At 35.2% G+C, this 25,533-nt stretch overlaps 1 protein-coding gene across 1 annotated transcript in view; it reads left to right on the top strand.

The window, feature by feature from the left end:
- The window catches only part of TAF2 (TATA-box binding protein associated factor 2), a 65,804-nt gene that overhangs the window by 18,013 nt on the left and 22,258 nt on the right, over positions 1–25,533 (top strand). The window contains exons 9-20 of the mRNA XM_050892930.1: positions 514–613; positions 2,290–2,375; positions 7,058–7,193; positions 8,658–8,812; positions 11,048–11,162; positions 11,263–11,372; positions 12,209–12,274; positions 14,276–14,528; positions 17,958–18,098; positions 19,457–19,567; positions 21,214–21,407; positions 22,069–22,208. Of these exons, the coding sequence (XP_050748887.1) occupies positions 514–613; positions 2,290–2,375; positions 7,058–7,193; positions 8,658–8,812; positions 11,048–11,162; positions 11,263–11,372; positions 12,209–12,274; positions 14,276–14,528; positions 17,958–18,098; positions 19,457–19,567; positions 21,214–21,407; positions 22,069–22,208 (1,607 nt within the window). The remainder of the gene's footprint in view (positions 1–513; positions 614–2,289; positions 2,376–7,057; positions 7,194–8,657; positions 8,813–11,047; positions 11,163–11,262; positions 11,373–12,208; positions 12,275–14,275; positions 14,529–17,957; positions 18,099–19,456; positions 19,568–21,213; positions 21,408–22,068; positions 22,209–25,533) is intronic.

Here is a 25,533-nt window from a genome sequence, read left to right on the forward strand (position 1 = left end):
GTATGTCATTCTTATGTTTAGAATTCTAGTTCATGATAATTTTGTAGTTTTTGTCCATATTTTTCTCTTAGAACATAACGCTCAGAAGAAGTGTTTAAATGGGTGTTCACCAAATTGCGAGATAGGTGTTTTGTCAATTTGTTGTCCAAATCTTCTGCATTGCATTGAGATGTTTATCAAGAAATTAAGATCATATAGATTAGCAGTTGTTTTAACTTTAGTGTCCATTTCCACTGTTTTATTGTTACTGTTTCAGTTAAAATAGTTTGGTTTTATATTTTAATCTGAACTTCTGTGGTAAAAGTTCAGTTTTCACTGGCTTTTCAGTTTCATCAGTCCTGTCCAGGTGCCAAGTTACATACATAAATTGGTTCACGGCTCATCAGACTCCTATTGACTTAGAGAAGTTATATAACCTGCTGAAATTTGTGGCTATTTTGAGCTGGTCAAAAATACCATCCCTTACAAAATACCTTCTGATGTGCTATAATTCATGCTTCTTTCTTATTATAGGTCAGATGAATGGGTGCTAAAGGGAATCTCTGGTTATATTTATGGCCTTTGGATGAAAAAAACCTTTGGTGTTAATGAGTATCGCCACTGGATTAAACAGGTAACAACATAATAGTAGCATTTTTGATATCTTTCAGACATTTTACATCAAAGAAGATACAATATAAAACCAGAATATAATATAGTTTTGCATTACATCTAAAGAAATGTTTAGTAGTGACGAAACTTAGAGCTAAAATATTTTTACCACTTGCTGCAAGGAAAAACACCAAATGTACTAACCAAAATACATTTCTGTGACTGCCTTATGAATAATAATTTTCATTGTCTCTCTGTGCAATTAGTTTTCCTCTTTTTGTTTGGGCTTTTTTACAAAAACAAAGAAAAAGTCAAAAAAGATTGTACTTTTTTTTAACACTTAGAATAGAATATGGGATTCATAAGGAGATATATTTGATGAATTTGTTATACTGTGATGGCCATCCATAGAGCTCAGAAGGGCTCCAGTGTTAGCTTGCATCAGTAGTGGATCAGGTATCTTTTAGTATCATTTAAGTACTAAATGAAATAATGAAACAGGAAAAAATACCTGTTGAAGGGATTTCTTTTCCTGGAAAAGAAATTTCTGGCTATACCTTACATTTCCGAATGTAATGCTCTGAGACAGATGCTTTTTAGTGATAGCAACAGTGACTCCTCGTTCTTTGCCGGTAACATTCGTTCACAGAAAGATGTATATCTTCTTCCTCTTCCTCTTATCATGTTCTCTTACTCTTCCTATTCCAAAAACTAGATTACTAACCCCATGGGCTCCATTTACATCCTTTACTCACATGGGGACCCAATATCATACCCGTATCTGCCTAATTTACATTCAGCTCACCAGTTGTGTGCTGTCTGTGCTAAAGGTGTGGATGCTATAGAGAACAGCAGAACTGGATGAAGGTCTGTCTTGAGAGTTCACTGCTGTGTGCAGCAGAAGTTGCTTCTGGATATTAGTTGCTTGTGTTCTTCCCTATGAGTTAGCTAAGTGCTTCCACATAGGACTAAGAGGTGCTACTGTCACAGCCTCCAGTTCTACCCTTACTGCTTTGAATGTATTATCAATATATGAAGTGTGTAAGTTTATTTGAATCAATAAATATCAATACATATCAACATTTGGAAATCCCTTGACTAAATTGGGTTGCAGACAGACATCAGTTCACTCTCCCTGTGCTCAAGCTGACCGGATTTGATTCAAAAGCCACGTTGACTGTTGGGTGATAGTGAGCCCATGCAAACATCCTGCCTTGAAGTGTGCTTGTTAACATGGGCACAGCACCACACAAATTCAAACTCATGTTCCAGTTCAGAGCTGGCTTCTGTCTGGCTTGGGCATGGGTCAAGGTGAGCTTCTATATGTTGCAGTCTACTGTGTAGGTATACCCAGTGTTACTTTCCACTGCAAGGGAATGGTGATTACCTTTTTTCCTTTTGGTCAGAGACAACTTATTTATTGAACAATAATACTCTTTAGATATATTGTAGTTAAGTATTGTTTTGGGTTGACCCACAATCCAGACCCAGAACAAGTATTAACTGCTAATTTCCACTGTTTTATTATTGTTTGCCATGCTGAGGAACATCCCTGGTTTTAAAATGCTCTTTGTGTTTGTAAACAAGTTTAATTAGGAGGTATGGCTTGAACAATGACATGAAAAGCTTTCCTATCTTCTTGAAATAACTCCTCTACTTTTCAAAATTATGCTTGCTTACTTATGTTGTACTTTTTAGGAGTTAGATCAAATAGTGGCATATGAACTGAAGACTGGTGGAGTTTTACTGCATCCAATATTCGGAGGAGGAAAAGAGAAAGACAAGTATGTTTATTTAAGCCACAAGTCATTACAGAGCATGTTTTTGTGGGGCCATTAATATATGCCTTGGGTGTGTTGTGTAGCACAAGGCCAAAGGCTGAAGATCTTCAGCTGCCCAAGGCATGTATTAGCAGTCTCATAAAGAACATCTTGAGTATATTGTATCACTGTTGTTTTATTTTTCTTTCACTTTAAATCTTGAAGGGCATTAAGTATAATGAATGTTTTTAATGCTGTTATGAAACTACTTTTTGGTAAGAGGATGAGAGAGAACATGGAGCCAGAATTTTGACCTGAGCTATTTCTGGAGTGGTTAGTAATCTTTAGGCTTTTTACAGTATCGTCAGTTTTCTTTTTCTTTGCTCTTTTTTCTTACCACTCTCAGTTACCACCTTGCAATCTTATACTGAGATTTCTTAATCAATTGGAAAAAAAAGTATTAGATCAGTCATCTGTGAAGTACCATTGGTAACTGTGAACTGGTTGGGTTTGTATTTTCCCAATAACTGTAGCTTCAGTATTGCTAGCTTAGGAGTTTTCCCCTTACCTCTTTTGTGATACTCCTGTACTACCCACTGAGTAGTGCTAACCACTGGAGGTAGAAAAGGATTACTAGAAGTCAGATCAGTAAGTTGATCCACGTTTCAATGACAACCTTTTGTTGGGTTTTTCTTTTCTTGGATAAATTAATCCAGTTATAACACAGCCTCACAGAGTTGCTCTTTGGAAACTCATGAGCAGCATGTGCAAAACTGTGAGGTTGAGCAAGTGCAGATGGAGTGGGAGAATATGTGAATTTCTTCAGTCTTTACTGCAGCAGAAGCCCCTGTATTGTGAAAATACAACTGAAATTGTCTGCAGCAGTGGTTCTCTTGCATTTGAGTGTGTGCATATCCAGATTTTGTTCATTTAAAACTAAAACTCTAGATTTAGAACTGAATGAAGTATACAAATAACCCATTTAAAATTTGAATAGTGATCTTTTTTTTTCAGGGAGGTGAAAAACAAGAAAGTGTTTTCTGAAATCAGGAATAGGACATATTGGCTAGTTTCCCAGCCAGGTGAATCCTCAACAACTGCCGTGTTTTCTGGATGTTGACAATCACAGATGCAGCTTGTGTATGTGTATGCATGGCAAGCTATTACTCAGTTTTGCTTGTCTGCTCATGATGGATTTTGATTTAGTTCACTGTCCTGTTCTTTTAAGTAGTGAAGCAGACCAAGTACCTAGATGCTTTTGTTACATATACCTCTGAAAAGCAAGTTACAGCTAGCAGCAGTCATTTTAGGGCATCCTGTTGGTGATGGTGTCTTTTTTTAAGGAAAATTTGGGGTACTGAATTAGGTCTTGGCAGACTTTTTAATTGGCAGCATTACGATTTGGCAACATACTCCCTTATACAGAGAAACTAAGTTCACATTAGTAGGACCAGATGAATCTAGAGAAAAAGGGCACATGTTTAAAAAAGGAAGTTCACTAAAATAAAAGTCTCTTTGTAACTGCTAATTTTATTAGTTTCATTGTATTTATTCTAGAATTAGACACATATAATTGACAAAATCCTGTTCTAATGCTCTTAAATGTATGTTTCCTCTATGTGATGTATCACTGTTAGACTCTCTATGTTTCTACAGCTATTTCACTACTTCATTGTATTACAGCTTGTTAATAATAATCATAACATCACTTAAATATAAATTACAACTTGCTGTTCCTTGTAGATGGCAAAGTTCCCTTGTATGTAAATTAAGTATATGTTCCTGACTCTGGGAGATGATTTGTATGTAGGGAAGGTATTTTCATAATGATGTCTGGAACATTTCTCTCTAATATATCTTTTGCATTTCTTTGTTCTGGTTGTTATGCCAAGCATATTTGCATTACAGCAGTCCCAATTAATAATAATATGAAGAAAAAATTAGGTTAATTATTAATCTCACTTTTCAACTAAATTAGAAGTAGAATATGGAAAGAAATCATTGGGGAAAAAAACCCACCTTCTTTTAGACACGTGAATTAATTTCTGTGGAAAACATAGGTCTCACAGATTCTTCCTGTTTATGTCTGGTGAAACACAAACACTGCTCTCCAGAGCACTTATTTTAAAAGAAAAATCTCAGAGCTTGGGAAACTGAAAGAAAGGAAACTGCAGGTTAACTGCTGTATGGATGAAAGCTTCAAAACAAAGCTTCATGTGTTATGTTTTCATTTTGTGTTCTTCCCTCTCAGATTTTGGTTCTCTTCAGTCTTTGATTGTGCTGGTACCACCCTGTTGTAAAAATTAAAAATCTCAAGAAATTTATATAGATATATTTCAAATGGAAGAAACATATTGACAGGTTTACGTTGAATGACTGGAGTGTGTTTGAGAGCATGAGCATTATAAATTTCCATGGAAGAGCTAGTTCAATTTTCACTTTGACAAAGATTCTAGGTCCATATTGCTGATTTTAATTCTCATTTGGTGCCAATTAAATAAAAGTTTTAGAAGTACAATGATTGAAGAAAAATATAATCAGAAGAAATGTATTAATATTGAATGAACTACAAAACGTAACTGTCAAATGCAAACTTGTCTCAGTTTTGATTTGCAGTTAAGTAATGTAACCAGTACCAAAATCAATCAACACTTAGTAAATTTAAGAAGGCCAAGAATGTGGGTCCTGGCTTGGTTGTCATTTTCAAGAAGAGAATTTTACCAAAGTCAATCAACTGTATAATTTGAAGCTGGATAAATAGTTTTTATACTGAGACCAAATTATTATATAATGTCTGAGCCACAACCTCAGTTTCCTCCTTGCATTTCAATTCTTTCACAGTTGCTATTCCTTCCTTACCTCGGAATACAGAAGTATCCAAAATAACAGGATAATTTTGATAGGCAATTGCTAAAGTTCTCCTTATCAACTAGAAACAGCAAGAAGTAAACCGAAGTACCTTCTTATTTGTATACTTATTATACCTAAGAAGGGTAGTACTTGCTTAAATTTAGAAATACTTTTCTTTTTGTATCTTCTTAAGATATTTAAACAGACATTCGTGAGTAAAGTCAAGGGAGTCTCCCAGTAAATAGAAGGATGGAAAAAAATATTCAGGTGTTGCAGCTACCTTGGTTCTTGCCATCTCCTGGAATCTTGAGAGCTGCAGATAAGGAGCTAAGTGCTGGTCCTGTCCTGGTAGAACACTTCTTGCTGTCATACGTCTTTTAACTGCATGGAAAGATTGGTCAAAGTTAAAATGGTTTGTTTAATAGGTCTTTGAAGGTTCTGGAAGACCAGTCTCTTCCTGAGGTAGCTGGCATGAAAGATCAGGCTTATAATGCTTATCTTTGATCGTTACAATTCGTGAATTATTTCGTTCTGTCTTGCAGTGTCTTCTTCTAAAGTCTTTGGACAAATCAGGTGTCTAGTCCATCTGGAAATGGTTTAGTTAGGTTATCTATAAGCGAGAATCACAGGGGAAGAATCCAATTTTGAGCCCAGAAGTTTTAAGTAGCTGGCATTTTCTGTGTCACAATGGCCAATTTGTGATTCTCCACCAACCGGCATAAAATAAGTCTGGATTCTCACTTCTTAAGAAATCGGCCTGACATGGTGTGGGTCCAGTTTCTTCAGATGTTTGTAATTCATTCATGGAAAACTCAAATGTCCTGTGAAAAGAACTAAAAGAAAAAAACATAGCACAACAAAATACAGTTACCACAGACTTGGTTCATCAACAAAATAATGTCAGACTTCTAATTATCTCCACTTCTCAAATAATTGAAAGGGGGTGAAAAGGTCTTATTTTTCTCAAGAATTACAGTATTGCAGCTGATTTTCTGCTTTGAAACTGGGCTACAGGTCAGAATGTTTGTGTTCTGAAATGTAAAACTTGGTGGAGAAAATTAATTTTAAAGCTCGTCAAAATTAAGTCTTTAGGTGTTTTATTGCTCTACAGCCACTAAGGCTGTCCAAAAATCAGTTGTGTTTTTAAAAGTTTCAGGGTTTCACCATTTGTTTGTCTTCTGATATGGAATGAACTTAAACCATTTAAAATATTTTGCTTATAGACATGAAGGGTATGTGTGAAGGAGCGCCACAGATAGTTCAAGTTATGGAAACAGTGTGGCAGCTGTAACATGATGCTCTGCCTAGTCTTCCTTGGCATGTTATCTGATTTAGAAGACGTCAGTTTACCAAAGTATTGAAAGCATAAAGTTGCTAACTAAAATAAAAACCATGCAATTCCTTTGGCTCATCACATGAAAGTCTGCTGTGAATTTTGAAACTCTTTTCTTTAATTGCAACAGTTATTTATTTAAATATAAAATATTCACTATGTACAGTCACTTTTAAACGGAAATGGAGCAGGAGGAATGTCAATTCATGAGTAACTTCCAGACTGAAGTCACAGATTCCTTGCTTTGGTTGCTACTGCTACCACTGTCTTTACAGTAATACACAGCATGTATTACCTGTCATTATTCTCTATACAGTAGTTGCTGTATGCCAGGTACATACACCCGTGTCACCTTTCTGTACAAGTGTGCAGTCATTTTAAGCATGTCATAATTTATAACTCTAAAGCAGTAGAAGAGATCCTAAATAATTGTTGGTGTAGCTGTAATCTGGGTTGCTAAGATACATTTTAATTTTCATTCCATAAAATGCAAAATAGAGAGCTGTTTGGTTTTATTTTTCAGCCCTGCATCACATTTACATTTTTCTATCAAACACCCTCATACACTGTCCTGGGAATATTACACTATGTTCCAGTGTAAAGCACATCTTGTTATGAGACTGATTGAGAACAGGATTAGCATGGAGTTCATGTTACAGGTAGGTATTTAAATGACTATGTGGAATATAGACAACTTTTTGTCTTTAGTTGCATTTCTATTCATTAAATGGAGTTTAAGGAAGAACAAAACAGGTCATCATAGGATTCCGTTTGTATTTTCAGTTTTAGCACAATAGAACAAACATAAAATGTAGGTCATTTGTGTTAGGATAAGGTTAGCTATTATTCTTATACATAACTTGTAATACTTTTTATATATTGCATGTTCTCTTTAATGTTATTTCATTGCTTTGGGTTATTGTGATCAGTTGTTAACACTGAGGACCTGTTTTACTGACCCTAACTGGTGTTGCTGTGAGCTAATCTAATCAAATTATAAAAAATGAAAGTAATGAGAATCCAGCTTCTGCTCTCTCCACTATATAAAATTTTTAGTGCTAGAGGGAGCATAGATCTTTATAGTAGAAGAAGCAGTTGCAATAGAAGATTGTAATTCTATTCTGAAATGCTAAACTTCTGCAAAGTTGTAGTTTTCCTTCTTTACTAGATATGTTTTGTGACATGCCTTAAAAAGATAGGGTGCTATAAACAAACACCTGGTTAGAAACTGAGTGATACCTTTTCCTATCAGCGTCGGGGGTTTGGGGTTTTTTTCTTTGTTTGGTTTGTTTTTTTAAGGAAAACATGTATGTGCTTGTGCTAGAGCTATTATAAGCAGTTGTCAGGTTGAAAATAGAGCAGATGCATCTTTTTTAAAGCTTTCCTTACATAAGTTTTAATTATTGTTTGCAATTTTTAAAAAGGAATAGCAAAGCAGAGAACCTGATGACTGTTTTATTTCTAAAAAGCAGATACAGTCAGTGATCTGTTTTACTGTAGATGATTTTTGAAAGCTGATGATCTTTTAATGGATTTTGTTTGTGTATATGTAACTTTGAGGAAGTTGGTTCTTTGAAAAAGCTGAGGTGGAAAAAATTGATTAAAAATGCACCCCTTACTCTCTACATTATAATTTGATCAATGAAGGCCACACCTGCTTGCAGTGACTAACCTCACAGATTACATGGTTTTGATGTATAGAGATGCTTAGAACTAGAAAATGGATGCCAAAAAGTGTTTCTATATTCCACTTTGAATTCAACTCTGTTAAAAAGCTGCATGATAAGTTGTACCTATAGCAGTGATAAGCAAAGACGACATTTTTAGTTTAATTTTGTTACCGTTAAACATTTCTTATATTAAGAAGCTGGGGTTTCAGAGCTTTCTCAGCATCATGGATGGTTTGCCTTAACTAAAAATACATTTGTGTCTGCAAATCACAATTTCTGATATGGACAAGCAAACAATTTTCTGAAATGTCTTTATTTTGAATGACTTTTTGAGGCCAGTTGTCAGAGAATTAGTTTATTGGCCTTTAGTTGCAATTCAGCTGCAACTAAACAGAAAAGCTTATTTTATACATTGAAGTATTTAGTGAAAGTAATAACTTTTTATCATTTTAGGTTTTCAACAAGTTGTTGAGTCTGGCCAGCACTGCTTCATCTCAGAAGTTCCAGTCACACATGTGGAGTCAGATGTTGGTTTCCACATCTGGGTTTTTGAAATCTATCTCAAATGTCTCTGGCAAAGACATCCAACCTTTAATAAAGCAGTGGGTGTATCCTTTTTATTCTTGGTCTGGATTGTTAATATGGAGAATGAATTTGTTTTTTAATTGGCACTATTAAAGCAATATGAAGAAAGGTATGAAATGTATTTGCTTAAAACAGTTAAGTACATTATTCTTTGAATTAGATATATATGTGAGCCACAGGTTCACACTCCTTTCATAGTTATTTAGAGTATGCTGGCTTTTTTGTGTGTTCTTTACTAGAAGGGATTTCATGATTTTAAGTTTTACTTTGAAAGAAGCACAAGAACTCAGCTGGAATTTAAGGCCAAATTATACTAAAGGGATTCCAGAGGACACTGCCCATAGAAATATGCTGAAGTCTGACATGGAAAATGCTATAGTCTGGTGCATTTTAAGATGAGATTTCCAGTAAATCACCGTGAAATAAGTAACCTAAAGCACAGATTGATAGTTTAAAATACACTAACATTTAATAGCTTGGTAGCTTGTGTTAATATTACAATTTCAGGTAAAATAAACCTCTGTGTGCTGATTCTTCAAATTTCAGTGATATTAGTCCAGAAGTAGAGTTCCTTATTTTGGATGGATATGAGGGTAAATTTGAATTTGCTCCATTTAACAGGTTTAATTGCTAGCTTTAATTAACATGACTGCAGGCCAGAATCATACGTGACTGCAGCAAAACCATACCTTACTGTTCTAACAGAAAACAAAAGTAGGTATTTATATTTAGACATTATTTATTTGAGCTGACTTAATAATGTTCATGCATCTCAATATCTAACTAAAAACACTGTATAATTAATATATATATAGTAATATGAGAAGTTAGTATTCTATCTGCATCAAAAGTATTCACGAAGTATAAATACATATTATTCTAATTTCCATACTTAGCTGTGCCAAGCGATTGAGGAAAATACGAGTTCTTTATGTACATATATTCACACTGTAGCTATACCTAAATGTCAGCATGACTATCTGAGCTGGGTGAATCTTAACTATGTCTGTTCTGTAAGCAAGGAAGAATTGTAACTCTCAGATTCGGGGATTTTTCAGCCTCTCTGGACTTCGGCCCCAAGGCTGATCCTGTTAACTGTAACTTGGGTTTAATCCTATGGTTGCAACCTCCCTACCGTGCTTCAAACACTATTGCACCTGTGAGAGTAGATTTTACGGTTTTTAAGACCACAGCACATGTTTGTATTGTTTGGGAGGATATCTTATTACTATTAACTAGTGCTGTCTTATGCTATTAGTGAGTGCTCTGTTGATGCTCAGTTTAAACCTTGTGCTGAAGAAACCACTTAAAATGCCTTAAGCTGTACCTGATGACAGAGTCACAGACCTTTATGAAGGCAGCCACCGTGAACAGAACCAGTCTGAGAGATCTAGCCAAATGACCGTATTTTGGGAGAAAAGTTAATAATGCTTGTATGATAAGAAGCCTCTCTGAATGTGGAAGCTCCTCCCTTAAATGTCAGGACATGAAAGAACAGATTTTCCTTCCCTGCTTTTGTCTTATATAGTCAGAGACTTGTTGGAAGCATGCACTAGACTAAAATACTTCATTCTAGCGTTTTAGTTTTACTATAAATAAAGTATAGTAATGGCTGTCATACAAATAATGAGTGATGAAGTTATTCACAGGAACAGTTGACTTGAAGAAATCGTTGCCTGGGATAAAAATGCAGAGTGAGATCATTAACTTTTTATCAGTCATATTGTATACTCTCATGTATATGTGAACACACACACACACACACGAATGCTCACAATGACCCAGTTTGAAAAACTGCAATAATATAATTGAGTTAAATGTAGCATGGGTAGAAAATAGAAGCTAATGTCTACATTTTCCCCTGAGTTTTATTTAACTGAAGTACATAGTAAAACAAATAATATTGAAATTACTGAAGTCTTGCTCAGTTACTTTCTCTGAGACCATGCCAAAGACACTGGATGTGGTGGGGTCCAATATAGTTTTTCATAACGACTTTTTTCTTACTAGATAATTTTCATTGTACTTCAGTTTTTCTCCATAAGATATATGATTGTACATTAAAGAACTGTTTAAAGAAAAAAAAAATCTTAAAAAGTTCATGAACTAACATAAGTGTTTTCATTTCCTGATTTTCTTGGGATGGGAAATTCTAGGAATGAAGAAGCATAAAGCAAGTGTAAAGAATGAAAACATTGAGAATTATGTTTCTTTATAACCGCTGCATTGTGCACTAGAATTCCTATACTGTTTATTAGGGATCAGAGTGGAGTAGTAAAATTTTATGGTAGCTTTGCATTTAATAGAAAACGGAATGTATTGGAATTGGAAATAAAACAAGACTACACATCTCCTGGGACTCAAAAATACGTGGTAAGGTCAATTTTCCATATTTTACCTACACGTACAAGTATGATGTATACATTAATAAGCATAATTTTAATGTTAATAACAAAATCTTGTGAACTTGAAGGGTCCTCTTAAAGTGACAGTGCAAGAACTTGATGGATCATTCAACCATACATTGCAGATTGAAGAAAACAGTCTTAAACATGATATACCTTGCCATTCTAAAAGCAGAAGGTAAGAACTAAAATACAAACTGCAAATATTTTTAGTATGGATATATGAAAACATACAGTGCATTTGATGATAAATATATGCTTTTTTAAATTTTGTGTTTATATTTTCTTAATCTTACTGAATAAGAATTACCTGTGATGTAAGGGGAGAAAATAGAACTTACTACTGTTTATGGACAGCAAGAAACCTTATATTTTATATGCAGTTCTTTTATATAAGTGAACTTTAAAGTTCACTTTAAGTGACTTGCATAAAGTCACTTTATAAAAAGTAATTTTATAGAAGTTTTGTGAAGAGCTTATTTATATAGAACGAGTTGAAGGAAGACTCTAATTAATCAAATCATCCAAAATGCCTTTGAATGGGAAAGACAAATTAGAGGGAAGACAAATGTAGGCCAGAGGAGTACCTCAAGTGAGGATATATGAATGAAGCACTTGCATAGTTTTCCTTTTCTGTTAAGAGTGCCAGGGCTGTTCACTAAACCTAATGAGCAAGAAAAGTAACATACTTACTAAATAGATTCTCTCAGTTTCCTAATGCATTTTAATAACTTCTTTGACCTCTGCTTCTCAAAGTTGTATGCTTATGTGTAATTGTAAAAATGGTGGGAGTAAAGTTTAAACCAGTGTAAAGTATTGGTGATTATTATTTGAACAAAACTAATGCACAGCTCAACTTCCTGAATATTTTTTGCTGGAGAGAGATTTATTTTTTCACTGTGATGAAATAAATGCACAGAGAGTACTTTTGCAGGCTTAAGCTCCATATATAAACATATCTTTGCCAGTACAGTAATTAATAGCTATTTTTTTCTATTTTCTCTTTTTTAATAGAAATAAGAAGAAAAAGATTCCACTGATGAATGGAGAAGAGGTGGATATGGATCTTTCTGCTATGGAGTAAGTTAGCTTGTTAGAGTTTCTCAGTGTGAGACTGAGCCATGTTCCCCTTGTCTAAAGCACGCTATTTTGAAGGATTTGATAGTAATGTTGTACTTCATTATATGACTGGCATATTTCAAGACTATACCACATTTCTTTGCCTTCTTTGAGACTTTTCTTCTGTAGCTGGGAAAATGCTGGTGAAGTGTAAAATGTATGGGTTAACTACTATAATCAGTTTAAAAAAAAGTAATCTTAGGCATGATAAGGTGGTACAATAAATTACTTGATTCTTTCTTACACATTTCTAATGATATCTTTCAGCTGACTTCATAGGTCAAATGTAAACAGGAATTTACTTGAAACAAATTAAGAGCAATTTTTGTTGGACCTCGATGAAGACCATTTAACTGACACTTGAGACAGACAAGTTCCTGAAGTCTGTGGTTAATTACAAAAGAATCCTTTTAGATTGAAAATAATTGATGAAATGCTTTGTACTGAAATTCATACTGGCATTAATTTCAGTTGCAACTGTTTAGCCCTTTGGAAGCAAATTCTTGCTCAATATAAATACCCACTTTACCCTCCTTGACTTTGGAGCTAGTGGCGCTCTCAGAAATACTGAAGGTGTTGGTGCCTTGTTTGCTGGCTGAGGGAAGTAAATAATCTGCTCTTGAAAACTAATGGTGTCTCTTTGAAGAAGGATGGATTGCTTGTCACCTTAAAAGTGTTGAAGATTCTTGTAAATTTAACCTCATCTAAAATATTATGAGAAATAATTTTATAAGGGATATTTTCATTGAGCAAGTTATTGTTATCGTTTCTATATGATAGTTGACATATGAATAAATAGTCTTTTAATTGTATTTAAGAGCAATTAGCATAAATATTTGTGAGTAGTTCTGATCAGTTATGTTTGGGTAGCTATTGCATTACACTGAGCTGAGACTTTAATGATCTTCTTAGAACTACCTTTGAACTGGTATATGATTTTATGCAAGTCACTTATGCTTTGTTTATCTGCTAACCTTCTAATCTGCGATGTTGTCATTTGTTTGTCCAGTTTGGACTCCTCTGCCCCAAGCATATATGATAATGTTCGTTCTTTTCTGTTCTTCTAAATCCTGTATATGCGCTCTTCTTTTCACTATCCTTTCTTCTCTAGCTACTATCTTGACAGTAATTCTAGATATCCTACAAATGTATACAGAAATATGCATCACATTTATTTTGTCATTCCAAACTCTCTCCTAATTCCATGTCTGTATTTTGCTGTTATCAATTTTATGTGGAAAACTGAGTAAGAGACTTTATTATATAGTTTGTGCGTGTTGCTCCCATAAATTACTTCTGCAGTCATGGTGCTGTGTGAATACTACAATATAAAACACTTGTTTGGGTGGAATACAACTGAGTAATTTTATCTGTAGGAGTAAAACTTTAATCCTGTCTGTTGATACTTTCATTTTTATCATCATTTGGCTTGGCAGTTCTGTGCGTTTGCATGGTTACCCTTGTCAGCTTTCAACATCATAGCATGTGTGTGTTTGTAAAGCACTTTCACATCTATTGACAAAAAATAGTATATAAAAAAATGGGTGTTTACCACCAGATTTTCTTTGTTGGATTTTTTTTTTGTAGTCTTAAACTGTAGAAGGTGATAAAGTGCTGCTCACTTATGAAAGTTATAGTGTCTGAGGAAGTAGAATTAAATATATTGAGATTATACAGTAGTTTACCATGAACTCAGATCTGTAGGTTAAAAATACTAAACCACTGTATACACTTTGACATATTAGAGGTTTGGACAGATTGCCCTGGGAGGCTGTAGAATTGCCATCCTAGCAGCAGGAGAGTGGACCAGGTGACTTTCAGAAGTCCCCTCTAACTTAGATTCTTTTATGGTTCTTTGAATCTAAATACTTTAAAAATAACTTATAACAAGTTAGAACATATTTTGAATTTCTATAGTCTTGAAATGTTGTAAGCTATTAATGTTTTTCATGTCTGTCTTAGCGCTGATTCCCCTTTGCTCTGGATAAGAATAGACCCTGATATGTCAGTACTGAGGAAGGTAGAATTTGAACAATCTGATTTCATGTGGCAGTATCAGCTTCGATATGAGAGAGATGTGGTTGCACAAGAAGAAGCCATTCTGGCATTGGAAAAGTTCCCTACTCCAGCATCACGGCTTGCGCTGACTGATATACTAGAACAGGAACAATGTTTCTACCGAGTGAGAATGCTGGCCTGCTTCTGCCTTGCAAAGGTGAGGTTGTGTGGATGGGAGTAAGGGAAGAAATCAGCTAGACATTGTAAATGGTTGAAAATGGGTTGAAACTCATCCCAGTTCTTAAACTGGCTTGATATTTAGCCTCTTAAAAGTCTTTGCCAAGTATTTTTAATATGACTGATTTGAAAGGAAAGCTGTATTATTTTAGTCTGTAAATGGAGACTGCAGAAGGCTTTCATAATTGTCAAAACTGAGATGTCAGACATGAAAACCACAAGGGATTTTTCCAGATTTCATTAAGTGGCAGAAATAAAAGACTTTTGTTTAATTTTTTTCAGAGCCAAAGTGTATTTTTTTATTTTACTGGGAAGTTCCTTGGACTTCCTGTTGAGAACTCTGAAGTGCTGAAATTCATCTGTCTGTCTAACATGAATTCAGATTGCTGCTCTATATTGCTTCAGATTGAACAGGGGCACAAAATAAACATGTTGGTTTGCAATTAAAAATTAAAAAGCCAAATAATTGCCTTGAAAAGGGAAGATCTTTTTTCTTTAGACACAAAATTAGCATTAAGAATGAAAATTAGAGAACCCTATAAAACAACTGGGTGGAAACACAGAAGAGTAAGAATTTCTGAAAAGGCATGTTGTTGACATACTTTTGTGGACATAAAGGCTTACTTATTGACCATTTGTAGAGTTCAGATTAGTGGCATATAGCTTGTTTTCTGCTGTGTACCTGTTGAGAATAACTCAGTACCTGTATAGAAATAAATCCTTTGGCCATATTTTGAAAATCAAAATCCAAGAAATGTTTGTGACAAAGTATTTTAATATTATGAAACACTGATGTAATACTGCCAGTGTATGTGTTAGTATTGGTAATGCCAGTATCGGACTTAAAATATGCATGTTTCATAGTGAATTCACTTTGAATATTTAGAAGGGTATATTCCACAGGTAAATATTAAAAGAACAGTTGTTACAACATTTAAATGCAATATTTTTTTCTATCTTTACTTTGAGTTCTTAGGCTATTGGGTTGCAGATAATCATAACCAGTTTTGCTCAGTTGTAATTATATGAAAAATCATGGGTCTACAGATAAGGTTGTTGACTTACAGAAAAAAGATTATGAAGCTAAACAAAAAGTATGGCAGTGACATTGAATCAAGGTGAAGGAGCATGGCAGGACAGAGTGGTAGATATGTTTATGTAAGTTACCTAGGAGGAAAGTGTAATATATTCTATTACTATTTCTAACATCAGGGCATTAGTAAGAATCACTTCCTGTTGTCGTTAACTCAGTTTCATTTTCTCAGCTTGTCAATATTCAGGATTTGTCTTCTTTATTGAAAAAAAGCGAAGTCCCTCATGTTTATTAGGGGGAGTGTTCTTTTTTGTTGAGTTGCAACTTCTAGCTGGATTGCAGTTACTATTGTAAAACGTTCTTGGTGTACTCGTGTTGATACAGAGAAATGATAGGTGACAATGCAATTATAAAACTGAATTTACTACCCTTTCTAAAGGTACTGTATACTTTGTTGTAAAACAGGACTTCAGTCTCTCAGGCGCAAAGTATCCAGGTAACATATTAAATCTTCATTGATAAAGAAGTTAATAGATGTGTGTGTGTGCACACACACACTTTGCTGAGTAGTTCATGACAAATAACACTACAGAGAAAGGAGAAAACAATGTCACAATATTAATTCCTGGGAGTATGCAGGCTGATCTTCCTGTTCAGATCCATTGCAGTGTTGGTGATGTGCTATAAGGTTTAAAAAAACAACAAGAACAACAACAACACAAACTTCCCTCCTCACAAACATTGAGGAGTTTCATAGCTGTGCATGACAGCATCTTAGGCCAGGTTTTTATGCTATACTAAATTAAAGGATGCAGAAATAGAATGTACCTACCATCTTTTTAAGTAGAAATAATGCAAGACAGGCTACTTGCATTATGGTGTGGGAAAAGTGCAAATACATTGAATTCAGAGTGTATAGCGTATCCGTAGAATAAGTAGAAAACCTGGATTCTGTCAGTATTTAAAGAGAAATTTAAATGAGTCAGAATACATTATAAGACCAAAAAAATACTGAAAAGATGATAATTTAACTACTATTGATTTAATTTGAAAATACTGCTGTTCATCTATAGATTTTGCTAAGTGAAATGCTTAAAATAAGTAGAAGTTAAATATTTAAAAATTTACACCCCAATTTTAATGGAATAGTGAGTATCTTGTAAATATAGTAAACTTTGATAATATTTTGGGGGTTGGATTTTATTTTACACTGCTACATAAATTTAACATTTGCAGTTTTAAATTCATCATCGTGGTTTCTAAGCTATACCTGCATCTTTAGTTCGAAGACTTCAGTTATTGCAAAGGGAACATCCAGTCTGACCGCAATATTTTCTCTCTCTGACTTTTCTTTGAAGCCTAACTTACTGGGAAAATGGTTTCAGTAATAAAGCACCTATCTTATATACGAGTAATGGTGAAATGGATTGCTACCCATCTTCAGATAGCCTCTTGCTTTTCTTTCTCTTATTGCATATGTAATACCCTTTGAAACAAGCTAAATAAATTAGAAGGAAATCATCACATTCATTTTCTTCTGTGTGAAGACAGATTTTTCCTTAGTTTGTGGTGGGTTTGTAACAGTGGAAACTTCTGCTACATTGTAGGGTGCATTGGCCCCATTTATTTGTGCACGCACACACACACACACACACACACACACACACACACACACAATCTGTCATCAGGCTTAATCCATCATCAGGCATAGGTGTTCTTGTCTGTAGGCTTTCATTGCTCCATTCAGCAAATGTATGAAGCCCAGGATGCTGGGAAGGCACAGAAGCAGTCTTGTCTTTGTGGAACCTTACCACCTTACACCAAAATAGACTATAGCAACAAATTTGTCTCAGTGCACAGTCTCTTTGTGAATTATGATTAAAGCTAGAGGTAGCTGACTTGCCTTTCACTTCAGGGGTGGTCTTTTAGTCTTAGGGTGACTGAGGCCTAGTTAAAGTCTAGGCTGAGGTTACTGGCAGGGTAATTTTGGGAAGTTGGTATTGCAAAAGCCTCTTCCATCACTGGCTTCTGTAGAGTCAGAAAACTTGGCTTAGTAAACACTGAATTTTCATCTAAAATATAAAAGAGAAAATAATTAAGAACAGAAGTTTATCATGGAAAGATAATGAGTTACAGACATCTTCCAAGTGGAACAATTTTCATAAAATTTACCTTTAATGTAAAGATATATTGGGGATGGCAGTGAAAACTTCTCTAATATAAGATCATACATTGATGAAAGTATGTATCTATTTGAAGGACAGTATGTTCTTGGCAATTATCCTTTTTGATTATGGGAAATGTGTATTTTTCTACAGCCAAACTAAACTTGCAGTGGTGATGTTAATACGATTTCCCTTCCCCCTAATTATACAGATTGCAAATTCCATGGTAAGTACGTGGACAGGACCACCAGCCATGAAGTCACTCTTTACCCGAATGTTTTGTTGTAAGACTTGTCCAAACATTGTGAAGACCAACAACTTCATGAACTTTCAAAGCTACTTTCTGCAAAAGGTAAAAATTATTTTTTTTCACTGAATGTTTTAAAAGAAATGTGAAAATACAAAAAAGTTCCTATGGTTGACAACTTACAGGAACATGGATGGCACAGTCCGGCTTTGCCTCTTCATAAAAATCCAAAATAACTAGTTCTTTCTTATATGGCATCTGTTTGTTCCATCTTAGTGAAAAATCAGTTAGCAAAATTTTAGCAATTTTTTCTGAGTAGCTGAAGTTAAATTAGCAGTTTCTTCAGAAGAATGGAGTACATACAGTAAGTATTTGTAAATATTTGGGAGCTCATTCTTAAATAGAATTCATTGCACAGTAACAAGGCTACTCATTTTATCTTTTAGGTGAATTCAGCAACTGTCTTTATTCATTAATGGCAGTGATATACTGCAAATAAAATCTCATAAATCTTATCTTAAATTGGTGGGCTTTTTAGTTCAAGGCACTGCATATTCCTTGTTGCCCTCTCCTTTCTATTAATTGTCAACATCTTGTATTGCTGCAGCATATTTTGATATTAATGCAGGTTTTTTTACTGGGACCTATAGTTGTTGGTTGTACAGCGGACAACAAAATGGATTACAATGGTTTTCTCTCAAGATTCACTTTATAATTATTGGATGATTGAGTTCTTATTTCACAGATTTCAGATTCCTGATTATGGAGAAGACTCAAATTTTGTTTCCTTACTCCGTCCAAAACTGCTTCATCCTTCTCCCCGCGTCTCTTTCTTGGACCTTCTTTTGTATTTTTTCAGCTCTTTTTGTCATTGTTCATTCTTTCCCACTAAATCTTACACTTTTCTCCCTTTTAATGCCATGTCTGAAGTTTATAGATCTAGAGTAAGACTCCTAAATCTATGTGAGTGGAGCTGCTTAGCTCATTCTAAAATAAATACCTAATCGGGCTAATACCTGTCTGGGTAATAATTCTTCAGGCTTCACTGACTGTATTGGATCTATACCTCTCAATGGTAATGGAAGCTTAGACACTATGTTCACATGAAAACACCCAAATTCAGTGTCTGTCTCAGAATTAGTTCCATCATCATTTTCTGTGTTTCATTATTTTTCATTCATTACCTTTTTGATAGTGCCTTGACTTGAGAGTCCTTTTGTGGATATACAGTTTTTCCAAATGTCTGCACTATGACTAATTATTGAGCAATAATTACATAGTTTATTTGATGTGAAAATTATATAGCATGTGGTATGACGTTCAAAAAGCATTTAAATACAACTTTTCAGAGATGTGCTATTGTAAAATTGTTAATTGCTCATTTTCAGTATGTAGCTCTTTTCAAGGTGTAACTATCATTTCACTAATGCAAAGATTATGTTAATATTAATTTTATTACACAGACTATGCCTGTTGCGATGGCCCTTCTGAGAGATGTTCACAACCTCTGTCCTAAGGAGGTTTTAATGTTTATTTTGGATTTGATCAAGTATAATGATAACAGAAAGAATAAGGTAAAGAATGTGTTTATTTTAATCTCTTCACTTCTTTTTGTTGAAAAAAGTCTTAGTTAATATTCTGCATGATGTTTTATGCCACTAATCTAAATATCTGGCTAGGAGAGTTGATGAAAAGGTGATACACTAAACTAAACAGTAAGTGTTACAGAGTGTTCTGTAGCTGACATTTCTATGGCAGCATTTCTTGGATGTTTCAAAGCTCTTTCTGCTTGTTGACTTACTAAGGACCTGCCTGTCTTCATTTGCACGCATACTTTTCTTGCTTTACTCTTTTTCATTCAAAAGACCCATGTGTTTTGAGAAGATGTGCACAAGGCTAACATGTAGCATGCAAAGTTAAGCACTGGTTTGTTGGGGTTTTTTTCACCTTGAGAAGAGTATGTGAAAGAGCAAGGAAAGGAAATAATCTTGTTTTAAAGATGTACAGGACTCTGGGATTCTGGGTTCTGAAAGTCAGCTCTAGCTCACAGAACTGGATTGTCTTCATCTAGTTAAATAACAGCTGAAACCCAGGTTAATATTGTTCCATCAGTAAATTGAAGCATGAGAGTTGGAAGTGTTGTCACCTAAAGTTCCTTCCCACATAGGCCACCTCTGAAGGATGATTTAAGATTCTGAGATGATACAAAATTCCATCTCCCTAGCTACAGAGGAAGTCTACAACTGCTAGGAGCCTAGCATAATCTTGCCAATTAAGTACCCAAAGTTAAGTGGAACAAATCTGAAGTGTCTTAAGCCTCACTTTCTTGTGTGTAGAAACATACTGTAACAAGACACTTGTTGCAAGATTACTGAAATAAGAGGATGATAGAGGGTAGAGAGGTAGAGAGTTAGACACCTGAATGCAAGCACCAGTAGTCACAGAATGTGGTGAGTTGTGTTAATAACTCACCACCACCAAAGGAGAGATCTCACCTCACTTTTCCACATGTCCCTTCCATGCATGTATTTGACATCTTCTGCCAGATCTGACAGATACTGGGTTTGTTTAGATTAAATTAACTAATATTCAAATCTAGTACTTTTTTCTGCTTTTTAAATTTTATTTTTGTACTTTTTGCTGCTTACTAACACAACCAACAAATGCAATAGCCAGCATAATAGAAGGGGTGAAACTGTGAGCCCAGATAAAAGGAGCAAATGAAGAAGCAAGATTTTCCTCCCTAAGCAGCAGTGAGCCCATTAGTTCACCTCAGAAGCTTGTGAAGTTGCTATCTAGATAAACTGTCTGATTTTCTGAGGTGCTGAGCACCCATTAACCTTGGTAATCTTGGTACTGAATATAGAAACAAATAGGTAGTTTTAGATGCTCACATTTAGAAATAATGGCTTTTATTTTCCATATCTGGAAATTTTTCAATGCCTGATTTTTTCCATTTTTATAAAACAATGTATTACTATTAATATGCTTGTATTACTATTAATATGCTCTTATTACAGAGTGAAAATTAATGATTGATAGTATGTCTGCTTGCTCAATTACTCTCAAATCCATTTTCAGAATGAGTTTATTGCTGTTTTGCTTTCTCACATGGTTTTTGTTTTAAGATCTTGTTCTGTAACAGTGCTTCAACATTTCTTAGCTTTTAAAGAATATATATTGTTATATTTGCCTGTGTTTAAATGCTGTTTTTATCTAGTTTTCAGACAACTACTACCGTGCTGAGCTGATTGATGCCCTAGCTAACTCTGTAACTCCTGCAGTCAGTGTGAACAATGAAGTTCGAACGTTGGATAACTTAAATCCTGATGTTCGACTTATTCTTGAGGAAATTACCCGTTTCCTAAATATGGAGAAGCTTCTTCCCAGTTACAGGCATACCATTACAGTCAGGTGTGGTTTAATAATTGATGTACACATGAAAAGAGCAGACACAATAATGTTACTTTTTTTGGTTTTATGTACCCTTCTGTAGTTAGTATTGAGATTTTAGCTTGTGTCAAATTGCTTAAATGTCTTATAGCTTATTATATTTATATATAATTTTTATATATTTTATATATTTATTGTAAATAGCTTAAATGTCAAATTTCTTCTAATTTCCAAAAGCTGATAGTGCAAATTTGTCTTGATTGCTTTATTTTTCAACATTAATTTCTATCAATGTAGACTTTTAATAGCAGGTATAAGTTGATCGTGGTTGTGCCTCTTTAAGAAGAACATTTATGAAAGTTTTGCAAAACATAGCCTTGTAACAATATCTGTAGAGTACACAACATAATCTGAGCTGTGTTTTCTCTGTAAGTTAGTACAGTTCTACTGAAACCAAACAATGAATTTGATGTGGTGGGTAATTTTGTTTGTGTTTTTTAATGAGAGCTATGTGTTAATACTGTGAAAGTGATTGTAACATGTTAATTTGGATAATGTAATTCTAGAAAAATTGCATTTTTCTTGCAATGATTTTGTACTAGATTTTGAAGAAAGTAGTTTTATTCTTCTTGGCTGGCATTCCATAAACCTAGTGTAAATTTCCTCTTTCTACCATATCTAGCTGTTTAAAAGCTATTCGAGTGCTTCAGAAGAATGGTCATGTCCCAAGTGATCCCGCTCTCTTCAAGTCATATGCAGAATATGGGCACTTTGTAGATGTCCGAATAGCAGCATTGGAGGCTGTTGTTGATTACACAAAAGGTACTTTCTTCAAGTATTTTGACACTTTGTAACACTTGTGATACAGTAGAAAAACGTAATACCTCATTAATATTAGGTTGAAATAGTGTCCACCAGAAGAGCTTGTGCAATGACAGATGTATTGATAAGAAGCTGAGTTTTCTATTAATGCTTTGTCCTAGGGAATGCAAGTTTTATGAAGATCTGGTGAGCATTGTTTCTCAGTGTCTTGCAAATTGAATCAGATACCTAAGTTTTAAAATAATGAGTAGGCAGCACGATGAGTAGTGATAAGGGATTTTGGTAATTTCTTTTTAACACTTCATTTTCAGTGATTTTGACTCAGTTGAGTTCAGCCATAATTGCTAGTCAAAGTTCTTGGTTTTGCTTTACCTTCTTGCTAATCTCTTTATTTTGCTTTTTGCATGCATCTTATGGTTACAAATTTTGGAAACTTAGATTGTTTTAATGATTATTGGTTGATTCTGCTTTGCCATTCCTTATACATAGCTTATGTTTGTGAGATGTTTCCATTCTTCTAATATTGTCTTTATCTTAATTGACTGTTGCAGGTCCTTGAAAAAATACTGGGTAGCTTTCTTAAATGTCACTTGAAGTTGAAATTCAGTCCTGACAGATTTTCTAGAGGCAGTTAGAAATTACAGCTTTAATGATTTGCATTTTATAAAATGAGTATAATACTACATTGGCCTGTTCATTTATTTGGGTTAGTCTTTCTCTGTTCAGCAGATTTATGACAGTTCTTGTGTTTGAAGGGTTATCCCTATCAAAGTGACCAAATCCTTCAATTCTTCCTCTCTGAGCAGACTGGTGATTCTAGACTTTTAATTATTCTGCCTCAAATTTCATGTTTTCATTTTCAGGGTAATGGAGAGTTTCCTTTGCTTTTTGCTTGAATAATTGTTTTCTCTTTTTTTATAAGGTCTTTATTACTTTGATCTTACTGCTGTCATTCTGTCCGAAGGCTTCTCAAACGAGATAGGCAATGGGAGGTTTTAAGGCAATTGGAGTCTTTGAGTAAAAGCATCTGGCAGAATTCAAATGTACACTTACAGACTGAAACCAGACTGTCATACAGAAAAACTAATGACTTCAGGGGAGGCTGTGCACTGCGCGTCATTCTCAGGCTCAGTCCTCAGTCTTGTAATTCTCCAGGCATTCTGGATCCATAACTCACTGCACGTGTACCATTTGGTGACCCTGTGAGTGATACCCAGCTAGAATTCAGAACTCTGCTGGTGTTGTTCATCTCTCTCTGTTGGGCTGCTTGCTTTGTTCCTCCCTTTGTAGAGTGTTAGTGGAAAGATTTGCTGGAGAATGGAAAGCTTACTCATCAGCCTGCTTCCTTTAGAATAATCTCCTCACTAATTCATCCCACTCTTTGGAAAGACAAACTGATAGATATAATGTTTTCTCATTAAATTCTTGACCTTTTATGGATGGTCTTTATAGTTAATAACTGACTTGGATAAGGAAGTGTTTGTACTGCAAAGTAATATAGTACATCTTTAAAACAGCTGATCAAATGAGTTGCTGTGTAAGCAAGATAGGGTAAGTTGCTTGAAGTACTCTACAGGAAGCTAAAACTTGAATGGTAAAAAGTAGTAGAAAGATTACTTGAAGAAATCAGTGTTTGAGCTGAATGTAATTTTTGACTGAGCTCACTGTGAGATCTGGAAATGATGGATTAGCCTATTACTGTACCTGTCTGCCTTGCCCCTTGCCAACAGCTTTTTCTCTGATGCAGAGGTAGCAGATGCAAATATCTATCTGCTTTAAAGTCGCTATAATTCATAACACAGCCTACTATCTAACTGGTCATCAGTATCATTTCTCAAATACAACCTTCCAGCACTGAACACAGTAGCTTCTGCTCCTGATGTAAGACTGGTAAGTTTTTGGTGGAGGGGTAAATCCGGAAGCTCAGTGTGCTGACTGACTTCTTCAGCTACCCATATAGAAGTTAGCAGCGCTTGTCTCGCAGAGCCCTAAACTTGACTTTGGAAGGAGAAATGATTGGCCTTCTATTGCCAAGAGGTCTGATTTTCGTTGTTCCCAGTTACCTGGTTTCCAGTTCATACTGGATGTAAACCAGCAGCTATCAAATGCCTGTTGCTTGTGCCAAAGCTGGCTTTTTAACAGTTCTTGTAAAGGAAGCTGACAGATTTTGTAATTTCCATAAAAAGGAAAGTCTGTATTTTCTGGGGCAGTGTGGAACTCCCATGTTTTTCTATCAGCTCTCAGGGTAGGAATAGCACTGCCTTTTTTTAAGCTACTTTAAAAGAAATCATTTCTCCATGGAACTGAACAAGGTGTTTTCTTTGCTGTTAATAGTAAGGCTTTTTTTGAGACATGGTAACTCTGTAAAATGCTTGAGGCAGCGTATAAGGACTTGGACAGTTGATCTAAACTGGCTTGAAGTGAACAGGGTTTATTAACTTTTTAAAGTTAGCTTCTGATAGTTATATCACTATTAGTAGTTATATGTCTTTAACAAAGCAGTTGCATATTTAGAAGAGGTAGCAACAAACCGTTCTAAATAAATATCTATGATTATCTAATCTCATGAGTGTTAAAGTTTAGGGTCTCAGAGATGCTCTGCTGTAATTGAGAACTGATAAACCATCTCTTGTAATTTGAAAAAATCTCAAGAGGATTTTTACTTCAGAAAGCACTCACTTGTTTTTATGTCTACCAGAAGTATGAAAATCTACACATCTTTATTTTCCCACAGCCTTCTCCTAGACAAAATGGCAAGATACAGACAAGATGGGTGGTCTGTGAGATGGGTAGGAAATTGGGTCATGGGCTGCACTGAGAGGATGGCGATCAATAGTTTTTACTCAGGCTGGCAGCCTGTCAGAAGTGAGGTCCCTCAGGGAACATCTTCATAAATTATCTGGAGAACAGCACTGAAAGCAGCCTCACCAAGTTTGCTGATGACACTAAACTGGGTGGTGAGGTGGACATGTCAGAAGGGAGGGCTGTCTTACAGAGACAGTTGGACAGGCTGGAAGAGTGGGCAAGCAAGAACTGTGTGAAGTTTAACAAGGACAAGTGCACGGTCCTGCACCTGGGACAACATAAGCAAAGAGCCCAGTACAGGCTAGGATCTGTGTGGCTGGGGAACAGCGTCGCTGGAAGGGACCTGGGGGTCCTGGTGGACAGCAAGCTGACCGTGAGTCAGCAGTGTGCCGCTGCAGCAACGAAGGCAAATCGGATCCTGGGCTGCACCCCGAGGGGCAGAGATAGAGATGTGATCATCCCTCTCTACTCAGCGCTTGTCAGGCCACACTTGGAGTACTGTGTCCAGTTCTGGCCCTCA

This window comes from Gymnogyps californianus, chromosome 2 (genome assembly GCF_018139145.2).
Source record: "Gymnogyps californianus isolate 813 chromosome 2, ASM1813914v2, whole genome shotgun sequence".
Classification (NCBI taxonomy): domain Eukaryota; kingdom Metazoa; phylum Chordata; class Aves; order Accipitriformes; family Cathartidae; genus Gymnogyps; species Gymnogyps californianus.